We start from the raw sequence: 24,248 nt of genomic DNA on the forward strand, positions 1-24,248 counted from the left end.
CATATTCATTTGCTTAAACCTTGTGTGATGCAAAGTGTAGTATTCTGTATTTACGTATTACGGTTATTTGCCCTTGCGGATAGTTATTAATTATGCCGTTATGTGTTTGCAAGCGTAACGTCATACTTTTCAAAGACAAGACGTTTTTGCTCACTAAATAATGTCGTCACATCGAATACCTTCCCACAAGGGAGATAATCTAATATTCCAAGAAGGAATTGACAGAACCATATATACCAGGGTATGCTTTGAAGACATTGTATAATGGATTAATTTAACCGCTATGTATGTTAAATGTTTAAATTATCTTTCAATCGATGATACGTGGTGTACAAATTAAAATTTTGGAAAGTATTTGTATTTATGAAATATGAAAAAACCTACCTTCTAATTTCTAAAATCCACCTTGCTACTGCTTCATGTTTGACCTTGAGTTGTGCGCTCACCCCTCTGACGAAGGTCTATAAAGTAGTTTCTGCTCCTGCTATAAAGGGACTGGGACGACTGGTTTATCCTTTGTCATTGTAATTGAGACCCTGTGGGTTGTTGCTCAGTGACATGCTTCAGTAAAATAACACTATTAAAAGAACAATGGTCTCACTATAACATAGAGACACACTAGGAATATACCGCAGCCTACCAAAACATACATACAGTCACACGTAGAGTTAATATCGTAGATGCGCTGAATTTGTCGAAATCAGATAAACTAAATAGATCATTGAGTACAGATTACTATTATTTATATTGGTAATTTTTAGTTTCTGTGTTTTAATTATCAGCAATACGACATTTGTTTCGGAAGTGAGTTTAGCTATTACATTTACATACAACAAGAACATACCACAGCTTCCCAAACCATACAGACATCCAAACACCGCAACATATTTCGAGCATTAAAGGCCGTTTTAATGACCCTGACTGTTAGTAGGACCATAAACCAATTCAAACCAAACATAGCCGAAAAACGAGATGAAAGTAAAAAAATCTACATAACAATCACAAGACGTTACCTAGTATAACCGGGAACGTTTTTTTTATAATGTGATGTATGAGAAAATTATGTAAATTTGTAATATAAAATATCATATAATAAGTCAATACGCAGTCCGTCGCACGATATCTGGACAGTCTACCTTAACTTTTTGGGTCACAAACGTTGTGTCGAAATTGCAATTTAGATATGCAGAATCACATATATAGGTGAGAAAAGTGTCTGTGAATTAATACTTGTCGTAAATTACTCGTTTCCATAAGGATCCTAGCCTTAGCTGTCTGCTGCGCTGTACGTTCTTCATAAATTGCATACCCATCGTGGGATAAGGTAAAATGATAAATTTCAGGATTTCATAACATATCTATATATATATAAGCCTAACAAGGTGAACAAGATAAGCATCTTGGATTCAGAAACGTTCAGGTGTTAGTCGTTCATGAAGATTCAAGAGGGTGTCTGAAAAGGACATGGTGGCAAATTACACATGCAAAGGATATCGGACGTTGAAAGTTATAAAACACACTATTGCCATTTGAATAAGGAAGCGCGCGATTATCATCGTCAGAACAAAAGGACAAACGCATATCTACATATATACGTGAATTACCGATCGTCGAATCACCTCCGGAAGAGTTTCTATAATTAAATAAGACGAGTGATGATGGATGTCGATGTGGATAATCTACAAAGAGAACTGAAGTCCTGGGGACGATACCAGAGCCTACAACTCGTCTATCTCTTTGTCTCCTACCTCCCTGTGGCTATTCCACTCTTTATTGTCATTTTCATAGGTAAGTGTAACTAGGACTGTCATCTATTACATAACTATCCTCAAGTATTTTATTACTTCTTTTGTTTTCTTTCTTAAATAGAATTGGCAAAGATGACGCGGCCAACATATTTTTACCCACTCCAAACTATCTTCATTTTGTATCTTGATTGAAGATGATTTTATTCCTAATACTAGGTAAACCTCGTTTTAAAAGTCGAACTCATATATCTCGAATACAGTAAGACATGAAGTCTAATACAGTAAGACATGAAGTCTAGTAATTTTCTTTCCCCGTAAATTTATCTTTAAGGTGTGCGCAACATGTGTATAACAAACTATGTTTATAACGAAGTGATGTCGTTGGTCCCCAGGTGTTCGTTATAACTCTGTTCTGATGTATATTGTTTAATCGAGGTACTTTAAAGGTTCTAGCTAGAATTTGAATTGTATCAGGAAGACGAATATTCGGACAACTCGACGTGGTAAAGTGATCTCACCTTCGTCCCGATGTTCTACTGGACGTTGAATTTGTTGTGTCAACAAGAATCATTCAGAAATGTCCTCTATCATGTTTCAGGCTATGTCCCGCCTCACAAATGCGCCGAACTCTCTAAACCTCTGCACGAATACGGATTAGGAATTCCGGCGGGAAATACATCTGATTTCACCATTAATTACGACCAATGTGAACTGACCATCAGTAGTAACCATAGCAACAGTAGCTGGGCACCGGTCACTACTTCCTGTATAGAAGGCTACAGCTACGAAACAACAAAAGAATATTCTTTTGCGAGTGAAGTACGTAAAATTCACAAGAGAATTGGTGATTTATAAAGAGTGAGAGAATAAGTGCCACTCGTGTGTCAACAACTTGGTATATACTATCGTTGTATCTTGGTTTTTTATATTTTTCATTCTGATCATAACAAACCGGGCTTCTTAAATTAAATAAAGTTAGTATGTGACTAACGCTGTTATAACCAATCGACTCTACTGAAAAGTTCAGTATCCTTTGTTTTCTATATGAAATATGCCTTTAGAAATTAAATGTCATAACCATACAAGCGTACAAATCAAAGAAAAACTCTGAAGGGAGATCACTTTTATCCCTTTGTACAAACAAGTCAATTGTTATATGCTGTTAGTACTGACTTGGATACAACGATGTCCAGATTGCTGTTTCGTTTTGTTGACCTCCTGCTGAAGAAATTAACCATCAAAAGTAGTGGTAATATATAATGTCACCGTAAGGGACAGTATATGCTTGTAACGTCATAGCTTCTTTTTCTATCACTCAGTGGGATTTGGTATGTGACAAACAAGGACTTGGTGGTCTCACAACGACCCTGATCATGGTCGGCCAGGCGCTTGGTGCAACGATCTTCACCACTCTCTCAGATCGGTGAGATAGGCTTACAGAAAAACAAAGTGTGACTTCGTGAAAATATTATTCATAAACCTGCGAACGTTGTTGCCGCGTTTTGTATCATAGATGATCTCAGTTAAAGTTTATTACCGAATCCCAATAAAACGTATGTCTATAGAAACCAGTAACTAACATGTTTTCTTCAAAAAAATCTTTGAATTTTCATTGGCCACTAGCACTTTAAATACAGATGTAAATCAATATACATTCAGCATTATTTTTTTTATATATGACTAATTATACAGAACATAACATTCTTAAAACTGATGAGACGGAACACACACTAGCACTTATTACACCGAGCCAGAACATAGATATAATACATTGACACTAGAGTGGTCATTACGCATGTGTTTACTTTGAAATAAATTCATTTTCATTAGGACGTAATTTCGTTGCTTCGGGACACAAAAATACAACAACCGGAAACCACAAAAAAATAAACCAACATGAAATAAATTATTTCACAGTATTCGTCAGTAACTTTACCTCTAAAGGTGTAAGATTTTAGTTTGATTATCTACATAGATATGGAAGGAAGACCATCTTTATGTGTACATTTATCCCCCTCACGGCTATCCTGACTGGTACCAGCTTCGCCCCTAACCTACTGGTGTTCAACATACTGAGGATACTAACGGGATTCATTCAACAGGTACGTAATATTATACCGCTTTTCATGTTACTTTTGTGAGGAATTATTTATTGTGACTTTATCTATATGTGACAGTTACGTAATATACTCACTGAGAAATCTACGTGAATTGCACACAAATGTAAATTGATTTATCTGTCTTATTATTCAAATTTGGTTGAACATATTATATTCAGTGTAGACATGTATTATACAGGAAAATGTTATCATTAATATGATCATGAGTAAACAAGTACTAGACTAAGTGTACTTTTACAAATAATGATTTACATAGTCCTTCCCATCATGCCATACAACTAGCTGCCAATACATACTGTGTACTCTTTTTAAGTAGACTATAAATTTGATTATTGAAAAATGCAAAATGGATGTCAAGGCGTTATTGCCATGTGTAAATAGGAACGTTAAAATAAAAAATATAGGGGGGATAAAATATATAAATAATAAAACATTGTTTTGTTTTCAGGGCCTTGGACTGTCGATGTATGCAATGTGTATCGAGATGTTCCCTCTAGAGAGCAGGGGCGCCATTGCTGCTATCGGAGGCCTATATTGGGCGATTGCTGTGGTGTTTTTTGCCGGATATGCTTTTGTCCTTCGGAACTTCTCCTGGCGGACTGTACAACTAGCTTGCGCTGCCCTAGCTTTTCACTGCGTGTTCGCTTACTGGTATTAATTGTTCATTTCAAAAATAAAACTGTTATAATACATTTATCATCATAACTATTTTGAAAATTTAGATTATTTTCAGATGCATGGATAAAGGCTTCATTCCCTTAAAGACAAATTATCTGTGTTTAAATGAATGAATATTTTTTCATCCAATGTAGGTTCTTTTGTTGGTTTAAAATTGAGTAAATAATTATCACGTGGTAAATAATATAAATTTTATTTTATTGTTATTTAAGGATAACCGACGAGTCCCTACGATGGTTAGTTGCCAACAACAAAAGAAAACAGGTCATAAGGATTGTAAAGAAAATAGCAAAGATAAACAAGATCGACCCACACAAGGCCTTGTGTATGATAGATGGGGGAGGGATGTCTTTGTCGCCATCATTTCAAAAAAAGCGACCGTTACTTCAAACCGAAAAGGAAATAGGACCCGACGAAAAAATACCAACAGGCAAAGACCAAGAAATGGAGCTTACAATATCTAAACAAAGATCGGATGCAGAGAATGAAACCGAGCAAACGTTATTTCAGAAAATACCAGAATTTGGTAATGGTAATGTACCATTATTATCACAACAGGAAACAGAAATTGTAAACGGTCATGCGCAAACAGCGTTGCCTGTAAGCAGGAAGGCAGACGAAAATAGGCCGGAGAAATACACCATTCTTGATATCTTCAAACACAAACTGCTTCTGAGGAATTCACTGATCACGTGGTATACCTGGTAAGAATATCGTCTGTCACTGTTTTTACAAAACAAGGGCTATTGAAGGATTACTTTTAAATATCAAAATGAATAAATATAAATCTCTGTCCGTGATATTTTTTATTTTAATGCCACGTGCTTGTAAAAATAACGTTATTAAAGGTCAAGAAGAGAACTACGGTTTTTCCGATCATGGTGTTATCGTAGCGCGCATGCCTACCAGGTCTATTATTTAAGGTACAATTTTGTACCCCGTTTTTACTTTTTCGTATATAAAGATTATAGAGACTATAAGGATTAATCGGTAACAGTTCGTATACTGAAGAGGAATTCTCAATAGCCTGATAGGCCTTTAGATGGTGCCATAGTGAATCTTTTTTACTTCAATCAGTCTCTTATTGTGATTTTCTTTACGTTGATTGATATTGGACAAATATTCATTTGTTTTGGACAAAAATTCTTTTGTATACTTATGAATATTTGCAATATTGATATTTTGTAAGTAGTTATCTGACTTGCTGGGAATAGATCTTTCTACACAAGTATTATTGGGTCAAAAATGTCGGTGGGGACCCTGCGAAAGAGGTTTTATTAGGCAGATAATCCTTATCCTTTTTTCATTTTGCATGATCGGTCATTGTTCTGTGCGTGGTTAAACGAAATGTATTCAAGATTACATTGAACATAAGTATGAATAACTGTTCGGATTACATCAACAGTCAATTCTTTTTCATAATGACTTTGACTTAATGCGATAATTGTTGAATATATTTCGCCTATTAACAGCCAGAAATATAACCGCGCAAAAATAAATTGTTTTGCAGTATTTATTTTTATATCTTTGATGAATCTGCTTTTTTTTGTTATTGTTGAACTAAGTTAGAAGGAAAGTCTGGCTAATCTGATGATTTTGAGAAGACAAATGGTATTTGAATAAGTATTTTCTTCATTTAAAAACAAGTTACTTACTTTACACCATTACCACCAATGAAAAGTTAGAGCTTATTTTTATTCCAAATGAACACATCAAAATAACTATTTGCGTCCCGAAAATAATGATTACGCACATAAAAAAAGCAAAATAAATTATTTTATCCTGCAATTGTCCCCCATACTGACCGATAACTACTGCCGGATAAACTTGTGCTTTATCCGTCAATACGATATGCTTTATCCGTCAATACGATCACGTGAATTTGTTCCATATCTGACGGCACTTTTTCTAACTTGACCCAGAACTTGAACCTTCCGGTGAATGAAACGTCATTCAGTTCCGCTAAAACGTGACGTCACATTCACCGAAATGACGTCATTTTTACGATATCGAAAATCTCGTATGGCTCGACACGGAAAGCCGAGATGACTCGGCAAAGCCTCGTCATTTCGGCTTTCCTAAGTCTCGCACCAAAATAAACCTTGTATTGTAAGATGCTAACCGTGTATTCCCTATTTATTTGTATTTTTGCATTAATTAAACACATATGTACACGATTAAACAACAGTTATTGTTCAAATGATGGGTATCGTTTATGCTCTGCTGGCAACGGAGCATCTTTAATAACAATTTCTCTTATTTAAAAATATAATTACATATATCTAAAATTACTATTTCCTTATTTCTACAGGTTTATCAACAGTCTAACCTATTATGGGCTGTATTTGTCCTCAGTTACCCTGTCGACAGATCGATACCTAAACTTCCTCATAAATGGAGCTCTGGAAATCCCAGCAGGTGTTTCAGTATGGCTACTTATCAACAGGTAATTGTTTATATTTTTCAAGAAAGATTTTTGAAAACCTGTGTGAATCCGCGAACTATTCGATTGATTTTCTAAGGGAATATTTTTCCAAATCAATACGCAGTGGCAATTTATTTATTGTGACGTCACGACAACGTCAGGATTTAGTGGTATGAACAAAACGAATCGGCCAATCAGAAATCCAGATGATACCAATTCAATTGATACCAATTTGTTAACTCAATCATCCCTGAAATTTCATAATGGACTTTTCTAGTTCCTGATTTGGTAGAGTCTAAATGTATCTTCAGTGGTGAATGGATATCTAGCGCTATAGGAACACTCCAAAGTAGTTCGGCAATATATGACGTCATGTATTTCAGGTACACGTATGTAAATGTTGATAGTTTCTCTCACCTCGCGGTTTAGTTAGAGTACACTCAAATTTTTATATCTCCATGACATAAAAAATGTATCAAAGTTAATTCTTAAATATATGCATTTGTAGGATTGGAAGGAAGAAATCGTCCATTATTTTCCATACTCTCGCTGGCGTAGCTCTCATTCTTTCCGTAGTCATGAAGTTACCAAAAGGTTGGTTTACTGTTAAGCTATAAATTTTAGCGCAAATGTGTAAATTATGATTTATTAGTGCGGATAAAAATAACGGAAATATCCATTGACAAAATGTACTGCTTACATGAATTAGCACTTGAAAAGCAGCATGAAAAGCGCGAAAATAACACTTCCCCTAAAATAACACTTCCCCTAAAATAACACTTCCCCTAAAATAACACTTCCCCTAAAATAACACTTCCCCTAAAATAACACTTCCCCTAAAATAACACTTCCCCTAAAATAACACTTCCCCTAAAATAACACTTCCCCTAAAATAACACTTCCCCTAAAATAACACTTCCCCTAAAATAACACTTCCCCTAAAATAACACTTCCCCTAAAATAACACTTCCCCTAAAATAACACTTCCCCTAAAATAACACTTCCCCTAAAATAACACTTCCCCTAAAATAACACTTCCCCTAAAATAACACTTCCCCTAAAATAACACTTCCCCTAAAATAACACTTCCCCAAAAATAACACTTCCCCTAAAATAACACTTCCCCTAAAATAACACTTCCCCTAAAAATAGCACTTCCCCTAAAATAACACTTCCCCTAAAATAACACTTCCCCTAAAATAACACTTCCCCTAAAAATAACACTTCCCCTAAAAATAACACTTCCCCTAAAATAACACTTCCCCTAAAATAACACTTCCCCTAAAATAACACTTCCCCTAAAATAACACTTCCCCTAAAATAACACTTCCCCTAAAATAACACTTCCCCTAAAATAACACTTCCCCAAAAATAACACTTCCCCTAAAATAACACTTCCCCTAAAATAACACTTCCCCTAAAAATAACACTTCCCCTAAAATAACACTTCCCCTAAAATAACACTTCCCCAAAAATAACACTTCCCCTAAAATAACACTTCCCCTAAAATAACACTTCCCTAAAATAACACTTCCCCTTAAATAATACTTCCCCTTAAATAACACTTCCCCTAAAATAACACTTCCCAAAACTCCCAAAAATAACACTTCCCCTAAAATAACACTTCCCCTAAAATAACACTTCCCCTAAAATAACACTTCCCCTAAAATAACACTTCTCCTAAAAATAACACTTCCCCTAAAATAACACTTCCCCTAAAATAACACTTCCCCTAAAATAACACTTCCCCTAAAATAACACTTCCCCTAAAATAACACTTCCCCTAAAATAACACTTCCCCTAAAATAACACTTCCCCTAAAATAACACTTCCCCTAAAATAACACTTCCCCTAAAATAACACTTCCCCTAATAACACTTCCCCTAAAATAACACTTCCCCTAAAATAACACTTCCCCTAAAATAACACTTCCCCTAAAATAACACTTCCCCTAAAATAACACTTCCCCTAAAATAACACTTCCCCTAAAATAATACTTCCCCTAAAATAACACTTCCCCTAAAATAAGTATGTTAACAGTATTTTGTTATGTTTATACATGTTGATCCAATAAAAACAAAACTTTTTTTTTGTAATCTTGATATAAATAGTTACGAAAAGAACAGCTGAAATGGGATTTTGTTTCATATAAATGTATATGGCATATATATTAACTAGTTTGAATATGTTTGAACTGTGAGAGTGTGAATGGCTATCGCAATAGCCAGTGTTTTTTATAACAGTGTTTATATTTCATGTTACATAAATCATGTGTGATTACCATGTAGACAGTTATTTTCTTGCGATGTGTTTGCGATATCGCTAGACATTACTTTGATCACGAAAAGTGGATCCGCGAAGTTTTCAGAAACGGTTAAATGAAATATACCCTTAATTCGATTAAAATATTATTTTCTCGTTTTGAAATAAAATGGCAAAATATTTAACCCGCGAAAAGAACATGCTATATGGTAAATAATTAAGATCAGCAAACTTCAACATACATTCGTATTTCATAAAATTAAGAGCAAACTTTAATTTTCAGATGAAGCTGGAATAGCCAACATCTTTTCCATCATATTCAATTTTGTGGGGAAATTCGCCATAACCGCCTCGTGGAACACGATGGGACTTTACACGCCAGAGATATACCCCACAAATCTGAGGTATAAGTTCCGACAAATATTATTAAATGCTTAATAAATATGTCCAAAATAATGTAATGCTCTACCGAGCAATTTGGGAGACACGCAAAAATAAGTTTTCGTTAGAAAATCAACAGCTGTTTAAAACAAACTCCTCTGCCAGATATACCATAAAATATATAAAATATGCCGAACTTAATCTGAAACTTTGATCACTTTGAAGGCCATTGATCTTGCATCATGTCATTAACATGAAAACAAAGGTTCATTGATTGCAACACGAATATACCGCATTAAAACACGCAGCGTACACCACATACATGGGAGACCGTCATTACATGACACTGGTACTAATTAGTAATCAATGAATCATTAATGACCATAGATATTATTGTCACAGTATTATCTAAAATGCTAACATCTCCCCAATGTTGGTCTTTTAATTATTCATTTATATATATATGTATTGATTTCTAGGAATGCCGGTTTGGGTACGGCTTCCGCCGCTGCCAGATTTGGAGGAATGCTTTCACCATACGCTGATGTATTGGTGAGTGCTGTTTTTATTGGTCACTTGAAATGTGTGGTCGGTGCCTAACAAACCTCAGCAGAATTTATGTTACCTAAACGAATTAATCAATCAGGCAGTACATATATCAGTTCAGTATTACCTCTGAGCAAGTTCGATCACTGACTAATTACTATGGTCATGCTGTTTTATTTATAGAGATTACACATGCATATAAACAACAACCAATCACTGTCATTATTTCAGAAACTAACGCATGCGCAAAGGAAGTCTAATTTAATTTTGATATTTAAAGTTCGAAATAGAGAGAAACTATCCCTCTTTCTGTTGTCAGACATACAAAAAAGTAGATCATTCTTCGGTATGCGCCAAGATCCCTGTGCGATTTCTTGGTATAATGTAAATACACATGCCTTGATATTTCGCCCTGATTGTATGACACGTCCTTTCCAGGCTCGCCGCGCATTCTGGGCCCCGGGAATCATTTTTGGGGTCGGTTCACTACTTGTAAATGTAGGGATGATGATGTACCGGAGACAAATGGTAGGGAGTTACCTCAGACCCTTGAGGAGCTGCTCGATTGGTACAAAGGAGAGAAAGATCTCAAACTTAGGTCAGATAATATGGAGGATGGCGACAATGTTAAGGAAAATAGAACCAGAGCTAAGAAAAGTTAAAACGGCATTGGGTGTCATTTCAAGTAAATGGTGCAGAATCCAACACCTTATCGGGTAATCTGACGTCACATGCAAAGAATAAAGTGGATACAAAATGTTCTAACATCAAAGTTGGCGTTCATATAGTGAAACCTGAGTCAGACGTCCGACATGTTGAAACGACTTGGTGTCATTTTCATAGAAACGAAGCTTGGTCTGAAATCCCAGCATGTTGGATGGAAAGATATGCTTTGAAACTTAATAATAACAAAGCTTGCTTATACCGTTATAATTATGCAAGTAATGCATTTATTGAACTTTATAAAAAAAAGCTTTGGAAAACTGTAATGACTGAAAAGAAAAGGATTATTTGGTAAAAAAAGAAATTGAAGAATTGGAGCGGAAACGCGGTTAGTCATAATGATGGTTTGTTGTTTTGATTATGTATGGCAACAATTATGAACATTACAGCCAAAAAATGCACATGTACCGGAATCAGGCGATAATGTATAGCATTGTTTTCTCCACATTATGCAAATGTAAATACATATTAAGCAATGTTGTGAACATTGATTGTCATATTCCAGATATTTTTTTCTACAAACATTTGTATGAGAGAGAGCCTAAATGCATTTGAATATATTTGTAGTTAATGATTTCGAATCAACAGAAATATATTGGCATATAGTTCGTTCAACTCCACATCATATGAATTGCAAGGTATTTTCTTATAAATATTTCAGTGCTATTAGCATCCATATACATAGAATGAAAGTTGCTATGTAAGGCCTATGTAATCTTTATTCGTGAAATTGGTATGCCTCTTATAAAGATTTAAGATATGATGTGCATGTAAATATCATAATTAGAATAAATAAGTATTTTTTTTTGTAATCAGTACATCGTATATCTATTCTAGATTTTTGTATAAAACCATCAATGTTTTTGAACTTGGAAAATGTTATACACATGTATTCGTATAGTATTTATATAGTCGAAAAGATATTGAGGAATTGAAGACTTGTGGAAAATATCATAAAGTAGATAAAATCACTATGAAAAAAATGATTATCAAAAGAATGATATTTCAATCTAGCTAGATAACGTATTTTGTGTATATGTTCCAACACATATACTTAGCTATTTCTGTTTAGTCTTCAAACATCTATATACTTTCTTGTTTATGACATATTTGTTTTAGGTAGGTCAATGTTAAAAACAAAGGTCGGATTTCAATAAACAATTGTCATCCTGCTTTCTTGCGTTTATTTTTAGCAAACCTCTTACTGCATAGATACTATGCTAGGCTCTCAGGTTTTCAATCTAGTTTGTATACTAGTACATTATTGTAAACATTGATATACAGACTTTGTACACAGAAAATAGTTCTAGCATTAGTCCTATTAAGTACTTAGAGATGCTCGACCGCCGACAGAGCATAACTGATATTCATCATTTAAACAATAAACGTTGTTTAATCGTGTATAGATATGTCTAGTTAACACAAAAATAACATAAAATAATTTACTTTGCCTTTGGTGCATGCGTAATCAGTGCCTCACTCCGTATAGTATATAGTGCCAAGGATTTTTTTCGGGATGCAATTAATTATTTTTCATATTTTTAACTTGAAGTAAAATTAGAGGCTCAACCTTTTCAAATGTGGTAATGGTGTAAAGTAAATAACTTTCGTAACTGAGGAAAAATACTAAATCGTTTGCTTCTGTTTTTAATATTGAAAAAATATCATTTGTCAGCGGTGGAGTATTTTTAAGGATAATACAAAAAATAAACCGAAAAAAGTTGTGTGATGATAAAGGCATACATAAATATTTCAATTCTCGCTGAAGTTGGAAACTACTTAAGAAATCCTATTCCATTTGCTCATGAACTTAAGTATCCTGACATCGGTCTTCTAGCAAGAAAATATTTCATATATAGCTACTTTTGCTTAAAAAGATGTAGTTTTCTACCAGGCCGAGGTCCTGATGAGTTTATCAAAACAGCGGTGGTTTAAAAAAAGGTTATATATGGAAATATTTCTTGCTATTTCTAAAAACATCTTTATGAACTCTCATTTTTTATAAAAATAATAAAAATCTAATATAATTGAATTGAAATATAAGGATTGGATTTTGTTTTGGTCGATGTCATGGGATGATGAATTGAGTTGCTCTTGAAACAAATTCAACATGAACTGCTTCGCAGCTTCAAAGCTGTCTGTTTATAAATGTATATACTGCTGACTGCCGTCTATAAAAGACGGATCCGATTATACAATAATACAATTTACCATATAAGTTACCTGTGTATAAAGAACACCTGTCTATAAAAGACGGACCCGATTATACAATGGAACAATTTGCTATACAATTAACATCGGTATAAAGGACACCATTCTATAAAAGACGAACCTAATTTTACAATGGTACAATTTACTCTATAATTTCCCTCTGTATAAAGGACACCTGTCTTTAATTGATGGTTTTGTTATGTCCCTTTAATGTCCTTTACAGAGAGGTTAGACTGCACACACAGTAGTAGGTATATCGGAAAATCTGTCGCACAAGGTGCACGTAGCACATTTGTATGTATATATATCTGTGTTATCGTGTAAGTGACATCAGTACTTAAGATAACGCTGTGATTCAGGATTGATATATATATATATATAAACATAATGATATACCTTAGTAACCTATCACCGTTATAACTTCATCTATACGACGGAACAAGATGAATTTGTCTCAAATCTTCCTTGTCTTCGTCAGTATCACCTTCGTGTACGGTAAGTAGAAGTTAAAACAACCGAAGATAAAAGTAACACTTATTTGATTTCAAAGATAGATCAATAATAAATGTAAACTAACCGAAATGAGATGTCTTGATAATTCACCTTTATATCAATGACGTCATTTCCGTTTTACAAGGATATGATACTGACGGAGTGCATTGTGGGCCTGTATGTATGATATACTGTCACTATGGTAACGTAATGGACGAACGGGGATGCCCCTTATGTGAATGTAGTAAGTAAGGTAATATAAGCTTTGATATAGATATACATATATATTGGTATATTTTTACACCATCTCATATCAATATATCCAGACAATTTCAGTACTTAAAATATTACTTATTTGTAAGTCATAAGTTCTATCCGTTTATGTATACGTAATTGCGTTTGATACACAACCTATATATTCATCTCAACCAATATTAGTTTCCTGTAATCAAAATAATAACTGCAATAGTAACTCATTGACCCCTGTAAATTTATAATGAACTGTCTCAGCTTTTGGAGCAGAAGAGTCCAAATGTGTCTTTAGGGCTGAATGAGTTAAAGTTGGTTCATCATTACAGATCCCGCACCTGTGAAAGAACATTGCGAAAAGCCAATGTGCAATGACATCTGCTCTCAGGGTTACGTTAAGGATGCAGACGGTTGTCCCACATGTGAATGTATCATTCCGCAGTAAAAGATAGTGCATGAGTAAGATATTTAAGGCTTCTGTATTAAAGTATAAACTCAGACTGATGCATGCTGTATCTTTAATTACATTCAAAACTTAAATATATGTATTAAATTTAAATATTGTGTGTCTGTATTCATATCTTAATAACATGTGTTCAATATAAACATTTTGTGTCTGTATTCCAATCTTAATTACATGTATTAAATATAAATATTGTGTATCTGTATTCAAATCATAATTACATGTATTAAATATAAATAATGTGTGTGTATTGTATTTTGTGACCGCACAGACTTATTGTGAGTGTTTTTCTGTATAAATACATATCATGAATTGTTCGTCTTGATATAATTTTTATGTCGTAAGATGTTTATTATAGTATACACGCTATTTTGCAATTATATGTTAATGATTTTAAATGTTGAACTATAAGATTTATTCTATTACTTAGTGTACAATCGTGATAATTATTAATAAACATAAAATATGGACGATTATCTTAATTCATATTGTGTCGAGGATAATACCCTTTTGTACAACAGATAACAGATGAAATGTCATAGAGTTAGCACAATCTCATAGAGGTTACATCGTATACCCGGTGACAGACAAATAATTGTGTGTGCTTCCAGAAGTATAATAAGTAATCAGAGAAAAATACATATCCTTATTACCACTCCGTTTACCATAGGATCTGACAACATCCCATTCGGGATGACCTTAATACCATCTTTACTTCAGATCAAATGCGTTTTCTTCAACTGGCTACATCAATTCAATACGCCATTTCGTCCCAGTATACATATACTATTAGCTTTGTTGTGCTCTTGAGGCGAGATGACTACGTAAACAAAAAATAATTCTGACAGCTTCTTCAAACTATTTCGTCTGACTACGTAAACAAAAAATAATTCTGACAGCTTCTTCAAACTATTTCTTCCCCTGAAATTGACTTAAACTTCAACATGCCGCAATTCGATTGGCTATTTCCAAAGGTCACCTTGACGTGATCCTAATGGGATGTTGTCAGACCCTCTTATCCAACGAATGAAACTTATGACAATCGTGTGTATAATGTCTAAACATTGCCTTTGGAACGGTTCTTGACCTGCTCGATCTCTGGTGACCAGATAACGCCATTGGTGGAGCACCCGGGTTCGAACTCCGGTTTGCCAGTTTAGTAGCAAGAGAGAAGAAAATGGTTACCGATTAACTTTCCTGGTCATCGATGATAAGCCCAGTCTAATCCCTCTACATCTGAATGATTATAGAGCGTAGCAAGAAAGAAACTTAATCATATGTGAAAGAATCGAAGCCCTTGATTTTAACATATACTGGAGTCAAGAGTAACGAACGAACGAAAAGAAACTGACAAGAGCAAATCTTTGAAATGCTTTAATATACTAGTATTGCACAAACGTTTGTGCTACAAATTACATATCGTATGATATTCTAACACGTCCTGGGTCAATGGTCAAAGTTCGTCTCACGGTAGGTCAATGTTCAACCCATGGCAACAGAGGTCATACCACCATTAAGTTTGCTGAGAGCGTCTTTCTTCTCGTGGTATTTCCTGCCCATATAGACGGCGATGACAAGAGAGATGACAAGAACGATGATCGTAATGATGAGAACAGCGACGAATCCACCTCTGTTCATACAGACATCTGTATCCTCATCGGGGGCTGAAGTCGAGAAGAGTAGAACAACAATAACAAAACGAGAAGCACGTAAAATACTAAGCCAAACGAATACGGACGAAAATAAGACGGGAAGAATAATTAAGGTATTATTTCTTATCGCAAGATATTAAGAGCAAAAAGTACAAAATGAACAGAACGTAAAATACAAAGGCGAATGTATAAAGACGAAAATAAGACAGGAAGAATAGTGAAATAAAAATCATTCTTAGTATTGATCTTTATCGCAATTAATTTGTTGACATGGAGCAGCAGGGGGATAGTGGAGGGTCAGAGTTTATAACGATAAAAGCGAAGGAAGAAATAGGAAATAGTGGAGGGTCAGAGTTATAACGATAAAAGCGAAGGAAGAAATAGGAAATAGTGGAGGGTCAGAGTTATAACGAGGAAGGAAGATAGGAAATAGTGGAGGGTCAGTTATAAACCTAATCGAGGATGATAATCACGAAAAAGATTGTATAGGATAGAAAGATACTAAATACATGGATTTTACTTAGGCAGAAACACAAAAATCGTGAACATTTGACAATAAGAGAAGGTAATACATCGGGAAAAGTTTATAGTGTCGGGCAAGGATAGCAAAAGTCGGAAAAATGGTGTGAATGTATCCAGTATAATTTCATATGAAATAGAAAAATAAAATCTCTAGTCAAACTCTGTCTGCGTACGAAGAAATTAATTTAAAGTATAGAAATGTCCTCCCGGCTGACTATGTCCGTGGTAACATTTCCACGCAACCTCGCTTTCAATGCTTTCAACTTTTCTTTTTTTTCAATAGTCAGAACTGGGAAACGTAAGCAGAACTTGACCGTCGTATTAATATGTGAGAACTTTTGGAAGGCCAACGAAACGCATTTAGACTGGTTTTCTTTGCCCGACTATTCACTTTAATAGAAGCGTAAACAAGGGAAATTATGAAGTACAATACACAGTAAAAATGGGTGAAGCGTTATGACATGGGGGAAAGTCAGAAAAGTATAGAAACTAGAACGAAAGATATTGTACAATAAAGAAGGTAAAACGGAAACAATGAGTAACTGAGTAACTTAACTTTATCATATTCGGATAAGTACGTCTAAATGTCGATAACTGAAAAGTGTAAGGTTTTATCTCATTGCTTTAATAAGTTTTATTGATAGAGTCGTTTTAATTTCTGTTCTTCTTCATTAATGTATTTTTAATTTGGATGATTTCGAAAATCCGCTAGAGTTAAGGTAATTGGCCAGTCCTTCCAAATCATAATCAAGGTTATTCGCTGTCACGAAAGTTCTGTCAAATGCTTTCCTAATCCGAGATCGCTCGGTAGTTCAAAGAATCTTTTTTTTTTAATATGAAAGGTCATATGTAATGCTAAACCCATACATACTCTGGAGAATCACTTCCTCCGCTGCTATGGTAACGGTGGTGCCAACACTGATGTCATCAATGGCGGGAGCGGCGTCGGCTTGTCTCTTCATGATACCCCTCTTTTTACGGCCATATCCACTACCACCGTTTGAGCAAGTCGCCTAAATATATAATGTCATTTATCAGTCTGTTAACCTGCAATGTCTTTTTGTTTAATTTATGTCAAATTCTTAAGCAAAGATTACTCATATAACGTTAGAACTACAACACGACCTTTCTATGCAGAACACATTTGTTTAACCTGCATGATTTTTAAGTCATTCCGATCTATCAGAATTTATAGGTCAGAATGTGATCAGGTATGCAAGAATATTTCATTTGTAATTAATCGTGTAACAAGTAACACTTATTTTGAATTATTAAGGATTTCCGTTTAAATCGAATTTTGTTGTTAGTGATTTATATATTTCAGCGTCTATGAAAAAGAATGTCCGTTCGTTGTTTTGTAAACCCAAACTATATTTGCAATAATGCTTATAATTCAATTTAATTAACTCAATCAGGTACTAATTAGACATACATTTCAGTGATTTAACTTACTTTTACAATAAAACTAATTGAGTTGTGGCGCATTGATATCTTATCAAACAGTTCAGTTTAGTCAATGACTGTGCCACTTTTAAAATATCCCGCGAAAAAGTTCTATATGTACGACGTCATAAAAATAACCTCAGAGATCTAACCAATTGAAATGAATGTAACATATGAAATAAATTATTGGTATGTATGCTCTAGTATCGTTTTGTATGCAAATATCATGTTTTACATCATGGTAGAGAGTATAATCGGTCGCCATATTATCAATATTGAGATTCATTCCTCCTAATTTGATTTCAAAACATTCCATGAGAATATGGGATAACCTTATCAAGCAACATACCGCTGCGCATGATCCTTGACAGACGGTTAAAGTGCACGAAAATGTCATGGCAACAGAACCCCCGTTGAGATCGGTCGTTCGGAAGGCCCCGAAATTGTTGGCAAGGTAGCCTTGGGCAGGTTTAGTGAAGTCAGGGAACAACTCTGTGTCAGCCGCGCACCTGATAGAAAGGATATCACAAATCAAAAACAAATTACATTTTGTTTGTAAAGAGCATGTAAAGAAAAAAATGACGTCGTGTTTGTAACCTCGCTTCTGATTGACTGAGATAATGGCACAATGGTTTTATAGAAGAAAGAGTTCAAAAATTAATTTGTAATTTCACAGAGATTATCTTAAGTAAATTGAAATATAAGGACTAATTTGAATAAATTGTTAACATGTATATTATTGGGATATAACCCAAAAATTATAGTGTTCTGTTATCATAAACCGATACATTCAAGATATTTGTGTTATATCTGCTTAGCATAAAAAGATTTAGGTTAGGTTAATCCTTAAAGAGAGAGAAAATTTCTTCAAGTGAGATTTCCTTGGGGAGCTATTTTTATTTTTATTTATCTATTGTGATATAAAAACATACTAAATGCATCGACCTTGAGTCGGTCTGACAATGACGAACGAAAATTTATATTCTCCTTATATGGGAAATTCATTTATTTCTAAGGAAAAAAATAACCCACCAAGGGTTTTATTTGCTTTGAAAATACTGAATACGACACAAATGACGCAATTTGAAAGTTATTACATGAATGATTGATATACCTTCGGACATGAGACTATAGATATACCGTAAGTAGATTTAAATAGTATTGTGAAATACAAAATAATAGAGATTATTTATTAGATGTATTTATTTGAAACATATTAAGAATTATAAAACAAAAATTATGTATTCTCATTGTCATCTATATACTCAATATTTTGGAACTAAACATATCTATACAAAAACAAAATGGTAATTTTCTAGTAAATTCAGTTTAATTTCCAGAATCCAGAGTTTCTTGAACAGAGGAATTTAAATTTATTATGAAGTGTATCTGAAATTTCTTTATGTTTTCATGCGAAATTACCCTCATTTGTAGGTGAATTTCAGGTTAAATTCATATCAAGTTCAAAAATGTTAAACTGACCTGAATACAGCGTCCTTCTGCATAAATATTATAAGTCTTTAGGCTATAGTAGTTTAAAACCCTGCAGTTGTTATGAATAAGACTCAATTTACATAGTTATACAGATAGACTTTCGCTTCATGGATATTTTCTAAAATATGATGCTTCGTTCTCTACAGCATATTGCACTATTACTCGACTTCTATACTTGTTATACCACCCCTGACGTCCATTACTTTACTCGTTTTCTCCCTTAACGTATCCCAAGACATCATGAGTTTCCATAGCAATCATAATGACCCGAGTACGCGATGTTTGCTTTGCTTATTAAACAATTCTAAAGTAATTCTTTTAACATCTGAATACTTTTTTTTTTTTACTTTACCGGTGTTTACAACATTTGGATCTGTTTTTGATAGATAAAGAGAAGAGAACTCCGAAATAAATTTTAAAAAGTCTTACGAGGCTGATATAATGTTGATAGTCGACGCTGTACACTCCCTAGCAACGATGTCGAAGTCAGCTGTAAATTGAAAAATAAAAACGTTTGTTGTACTATGTGAATCGAATTATTCATAGGATATATCTGTTATCAAATGTGTGGCGAATTGCTCAATACATTTTCAATTCATAAACTAATCTATCTACAAATGCATTTACTAACTGAAGAATAGAATGAATCCTATTTTTCATTATCAAATATGTGGCGAATGTCTTTTTATTTAAGTTCAGTTGTTAACAAAATAATGAATCTATATATATTTACTTATTTAAAGATCATATCAATCCTAGAATATTTCTGTTATCAATATGAATTATTTTTTTTATTTATTTTCAACTGTTTATACAATAATGCATTTAAATAATATTTAACTTATGTATCTAATAATTCCTCTTTGATTGAAGTTACGGAAGAAAACAATATGCAATCAATATTTTGTATCGACACATAATTTCCTCCAAAAGTATATTTTAATTATCTAGATTCGTACTTAATTATCTAATCTGACATTTTTTGTTACTTACTGTAAAATAATCTTATTTCGCGCGCAAATAATTTTCGCGTTTTTCAAGGATTATTAGAAATTGCTCAAAAAACTATCGTCGCAAAAAGAATATAAAGTATAAAAAGGTGAAGTAAATCGCAAAAGAAGTCGCCATGAAAAAGTCGTTAGGCTTTTTATCAATCCGCATAAGAAACGAGTTCGATCTGACACATCAGACCAACACATATGGGTGGCTTTGTATTTATCACGTTCTGGTTACCATTATCATATCACTTTTTATTGATTTTTAAACTTTTGTTTGTTTTTTTAAACCGCTTCCTTTTAGGTTTATTTGTATGTATCTTGGCAAAGTCTCCCCAGAACGTAAATTCACGTTACTGTTTGTAAATCACACGAACTTTCATCTAGTCTGTATTGTGCTAAATTATCTGAGTATCTTAACATCAATTTCACATTTATTTGATGGTTGGTCAAAGTATTGTTTGAATAAAAAGAAATAAATAAATACATAAATAAATCTTAAAATTATGTTTTGAGAACGTTTTTTAGAACTTATTTGTCTTTAAATCGCGAAATTAAATCACAACGAAGATTAAGTTGGTTTACAGTACTATAAGTTTAAAGGTCAGGTTAAAGGTCAGGTTACATCCGGGAAACATGACAACTTACCCTGGAACTCGGCGTCAAGTTCGATACTCATTGTCAAGGAGTCAGTCAGCTGAACACTTCCGCCTCCAATGTCTATTCCAGAGCGGTATAGTTTCATGGAAGCTGTCGGCTTCACGGTCAAGTTCTGACCCGCGTCGTCATCCTTGTCACTGAAGCATAAAAATAGCGTTGCCATGTGACCTTCATCGTGATCAGAGGTAAGAGCTCAAAATATAAAGGTTAGAGGTCAATCATAAACAGCAGTTAGTTTAAGTGATTAAAAATATTTATTTCCATAAATGATACAGCAATTTTAGTATATATTCAAAAATATTATGGTCTCATTTCAATAAACGTTTCCGATATATCCAAATCAATGAAATTAACTTTTACATTATACGTATTTAACATGTTTTTCATTGGTTTTTCATTGGTTTCTCATCACATACATTTTAAATTTGACTGGTCATAGTTCGATAGTTATCATTTTAAAATCATTTTCGTATGAATTTTCATTTTGCTTGATATGAGATATAAGCAGCAGCAGATAATTGAGTCATTTTATTTATACTCCAAGCAAATGACATTTTGTTAAAATAAATATGAAATGTAAATTTGAAATTTCGAAGTATGATACGAAATCGACGGAGGGAATATAACACCAGAAATGCCGATAGAAATATTAATATGAACATCTCATGGGTAAAAACAGTACATAATATAGCGAGAAATTTTAATATTCAAATCGAGCTGATTTACATAATTTATGTTATCAATTCTGATTGGCTTACAGAGCGTTTAAATTGTTGGCCACAGTGAGATCCGTAAGGTCCATGATACACATGATCGGGATCTGTTTGTCGTCTCCAGTCTGGTACAGGGCCTTCTTCTGTACAATCATCTTAAACGACGACGCCTATCAACCGAATCATAGAAAAACATAAATATCTTAACGTACCTATTACAAAGAACCAACTATCTGTTAGTATATATTAATTCGGATAGCTTTTCGACCACGACAACATGTTTCATCCTAATACTTTTGAAGCGAATACCTGTCATTCATTTTCCGATCGGTTTCAGCCTTTTAATGTTAATTCTTCTATTGCTTTCCTTAAGAGTTTATGTATGTTTTTCGTTTGTTTTTTATGTGTCACTTTTGTTATATAATACGATATCTGTATCACAATATTACCGTGAACGAACAAAATATTCCTAAAAAATGTTCCCTACCCAAGATATACCACAAGAGGCGAAGTCGAACTCGTGCACAGTAGAGGCGGAACTGGTGGTTTGTTTACAGGCCGATGTCTGACCCTGGATGTAAATGATTCCTCCGTCAGCCGCGTTCTCCAACGTCAGCTGGAGCTTACTGGCCGTGCAGCTGTTTACCGTCACTAAAAGTTAGATAACTCTTGTCTAAAAGGGAGATAACTACTTCTGCTGGGTGTTCAATGGACAATCTTCCATTGAACTTGTTGTTCCTTATATCCATTTACACTTGGCACAATAATACCAAAAGAGGTAAAACATTTAAAACAAGGAAACAATTTACTGGGTTTAGTGGTTTAATCATGTTTTATATAAAATATTTTTAAAACATAAAAAGAAAGATTGTAGTAAGCCACAGATTTGTCGTTTGTGAAATGAGGATTTATCTTTAAATATCAATGTACAAAGGTCAAGTTAGGTTATATTTGTGATAATAACAGGTGTTAATACAGACATGACCGCTTCACAAAAATGGTCGCTTTACACAGGCTTTAGTTTACGTTCAACATACATGTTGGAGCAAACTGAGCTTGTCCGAGAGCTGCCAGGACGGCAAAGATAACGAGTGTGGTAATCGGTTCCATTCTGTAAACAATCCAACACTTTAAGAAGACAAATAGTCAAAAAATAACTGCAAATAGTAATTATCTAAACCATGCTTACAATAACATACATGTGACTTTTTATACATTTGAGTACTGTCACATGAAACTATAAGGATTTGAATTATCTTGGTCACCATATTTAAACATATGGTGACATTTTTAATCTAGTATTATACAACAAATCTATAAATTTCAACATACCCATTACATTGCCCATATAAGGAAATCAAAATATATATCTGAAAATGACAATTACACAAAATAAAACCAAAAGTCTGTTAGGGGTTGTCAAACTCCGCCATATATCCAGCAAGTGAAACAAAAAATTCAAATTTTTAATTTTTAAATGTAGAGATATGTGTTTCCAAAATATTTTTTCTTTTTTTTTATTTCAAAATACTTTATTGATAATAGATGAATTATAAAAATATTTACAATATAAATTATGAAATGATAAAATATTAACGGAACGGACAACAGACAAACCCTATACAAATCCTTTCCAAAGCTTAACATGATCCACCTTGATTTGAATTGAATATTATATGAAAAATTATATTTTAAATCATTTTCTGATTAAAGGACCTTTTCGAATTTTCCTCGACTTCATTTGATATTGTTTCATTATACCATAAACAATCAAGGCTGCAGACGAAAATTTAAAAAAAAAATCAACGATATCGCAAACCCCAAAATGATAAAATATTCACTAATGATTTGATAAATTTGAACAAATCTTGGGTAAATATAAACAAATACAAACATTTTTAAAAAGTGTGTGTAAATTACCTTAAATCGTGTCGTGGGTTTTCCTATCCGAAACTGGTACGAAATCGGGACTGGACAGCCAGGTCACGATTGAGAGTTTTATTCAGACAACTGATTTAAAAGTAAATTATCTCCCCTTTTATACCCCATTTGACCTTAAAAGTAGGTCAGTTTCATAATTAATGTAAATCTAGTTAATCATAATTGTAGAGGTTAATTGGTAATGTCGTTGATTTCTCTCGGTGTCCTTAATTCCTTTTACACGATCCATGGCTGAATTAATAAATTAATTTATGCTACAGTACATATATATATATACAAGCATGTACTATATAAGATATATTTTTGAAAGCATAATAAACTGCTGAGACCGAGGTCAACACCAAAAGGTCTTTGAACATTAAATTATTATACATTATATCCCATTCCGTTTTATGCCTAGTGTGAAGCAGAAGCAGAAAGTACCATTTTTATAGATGACGTTGGTATACTGGTTTGATTCATATTTACATTTGGACAAAGTTGTGTATGTAAGTTAAGTAACATCAAAATATATCATTGGCGACCTGGTT

General features: G+C 33.6%; 3 protein-coding genes across 4 annotated transcripts; 2 read left to right on the forward strand and 1 right to left on the reverse strand.

Annotated features, from left to right (window-relative positions):
* Nucleotides 1-126: 126 nt before the first annotated feature.
* Nucleotides 127-12,056, forward strand: LOC138306662 (organic cation transporter protein-like). Its single transcript, XM_069247103.1, has 11 exons — nt 127-1,788; nt 2,347-2,567; nt 3,068-3,171; nt 3,724-3,850; nt 4,317-4,519; nt 4,759-5,250; nt 6,858-6,992; nt 7,480-7,565; nt 9,517-9,637; nt 10,094-10,166; nt 10,599-12,056. The coding sequence occupies exons 1-11, from the start codon at nt 1,656-1,658 to the stop codon at nt 10,878-10,880; spliced, it is 1,977 nt and encodes a 658-aa protein (XP_069103204.1). The 5' UTR covers nt 127-1,655; the 3' UTR covers nt 10,881-12,056.
* Nucleotides 12,057-12,196: 140 nt separating this feature from the next.
* Nucleotides 12,197-15,253, forward strand: LOC138306663 (BPTI/Kunitz domain-containing protein 4-like). The gene is made up of 3 exons (XM_069247104.1): nt 12,197-13,589; nt 13,732-13,830; nt 14,165-15,253. The coding sequence occupies exons 1-3, from the start codon at nt 13,538-13,540 to the stop codon at nt 14,278-14,280; spliced, it is 267 nt and encodes an 88-aa protein (XP_069103205.1). The 5' UTR covers nt 12,197-13,537; the 3' UTR covers nt 14,281-15,253.
* Nucleotides 15,254-15,657: 404 nt separating this feature from the next.
* On the reverse strand, nt 15,658-23,829 carry LOC138306040 (uncharacterized). 2 transcript variants are annotated; one of them, XM_069246380.1, is made up of 9 exons: nt 23,698-23,829; nt 22,815-22,888; nt 22,265-22,428; nt 21,823-21,947; nt 21,053-21,201; nt 19,839-19,899; nt 18,265-18,424; nt 17,344-17,485; nt 15,658-15,962 (listed from the first exon to the last, which is right to left on the reverse strand). In XM_069246380.1, exons 2-9 carry the CDS (start codon nt 22,885-22,887, stop codon nt 15,781-15,783), a joined length of 1,056 nt encoding a protein of 351 aa, XP_069102481.1. In that variant the 5' UTR covers nt 22,888; nt 23,698-23,829; the 3' UTR covers nt 15,658-15,780. The 2 variants fall into 2 exon arrangements, with proteins under 2 accessions (XP_069102481.1, XP_069102482.1); XM_069246381.1 differs by having other exon boundaries at nt 22,815-22,905; nt 23,698-23,773.
* Nucleotides 23,830-24,248: the final 419 nt, after the last annotated feature.

The sequence above is a fragment of the Argopecten irradians genome, chromosome 13, assembly GCF_041381155.1.
Source record: "Argopecten irradians isolate NY chromosome 13, Ai_NY, whole genome shotgun sequence".
Lineage (NCBI taxonomy): Eukaryota > Metazoa > Mollusca > Bivalvia > Pectinida > Pectinidae > Argopecten > Argopecten irradians.

Excerpts from the sequence above, each read along its gene's own strand:
- LOC138306662 (XM_069247103.1), top strand. The coding sequence starts at position 1,656 with ATGATGGATGTCGATGTGGATAATCTACAAAGAGAACTGAAGTCCTGG. Across the intron at positions 4,520-4,758 it reads CACTGCGTGTTCGCTTACTG|GATAACCGACGAGTCCCTAC; the intron begins GTATTAATTGTT and ends TTGTTATTTAAG. Across the intron at positions 6,993-7,479 it reads GTATGGCTACTTATCAACAG|GATTGGAAGGAAGAAATCGT; the intron begins GTAATTGTTTAT and ends ATGCATTTGTAG.
- LOC138306663 (XM_069247104.1), top strand. The coding sequence starts at position 13,538 with ATGAATTTGTCTCAAATCTTCCTTGTCTTCGTCAGTATCACCTTCGTG. Across the intron at positions 13,590-13,731 it reads CAGTATCACCTTCGTGTACG|GATATGATACTGACGGAGTG; the intron begins GTAAGTAGAAGT and ends CCGTTTTACAAG. Across the intron at positions 13,831-14,164 it reads ATGCCCCTTATGTGAATGTA|ATCCCGCACCTGTGAAAGAA; the intron begins GTAAGTAAGGTA and ends TCATCATTACAG.
- LOC138306040 (XM_069246380.1), bottom strand. The coding sequence starts at position 22,887 with ATGGAACCGATTACCACACTCGTTATCTTTGCCGTCCTGGCAGCTCTC. Across the intron at positions 21,202-21,822 it reads GCCAACAATTTAAACGCTCT|TGACAAGGATGACGACGCGG; the intron begins GTAAGCCAATCA and ends TTTATGCTTCAG. Across the intron at positions 18,425-19,838 it reads ATCAACATTATATCAGCCTC|GTGCGCGGCTGACACAGAGT; the intron begins GTAAGACTTTTT and ends CCTTTCTATCAG.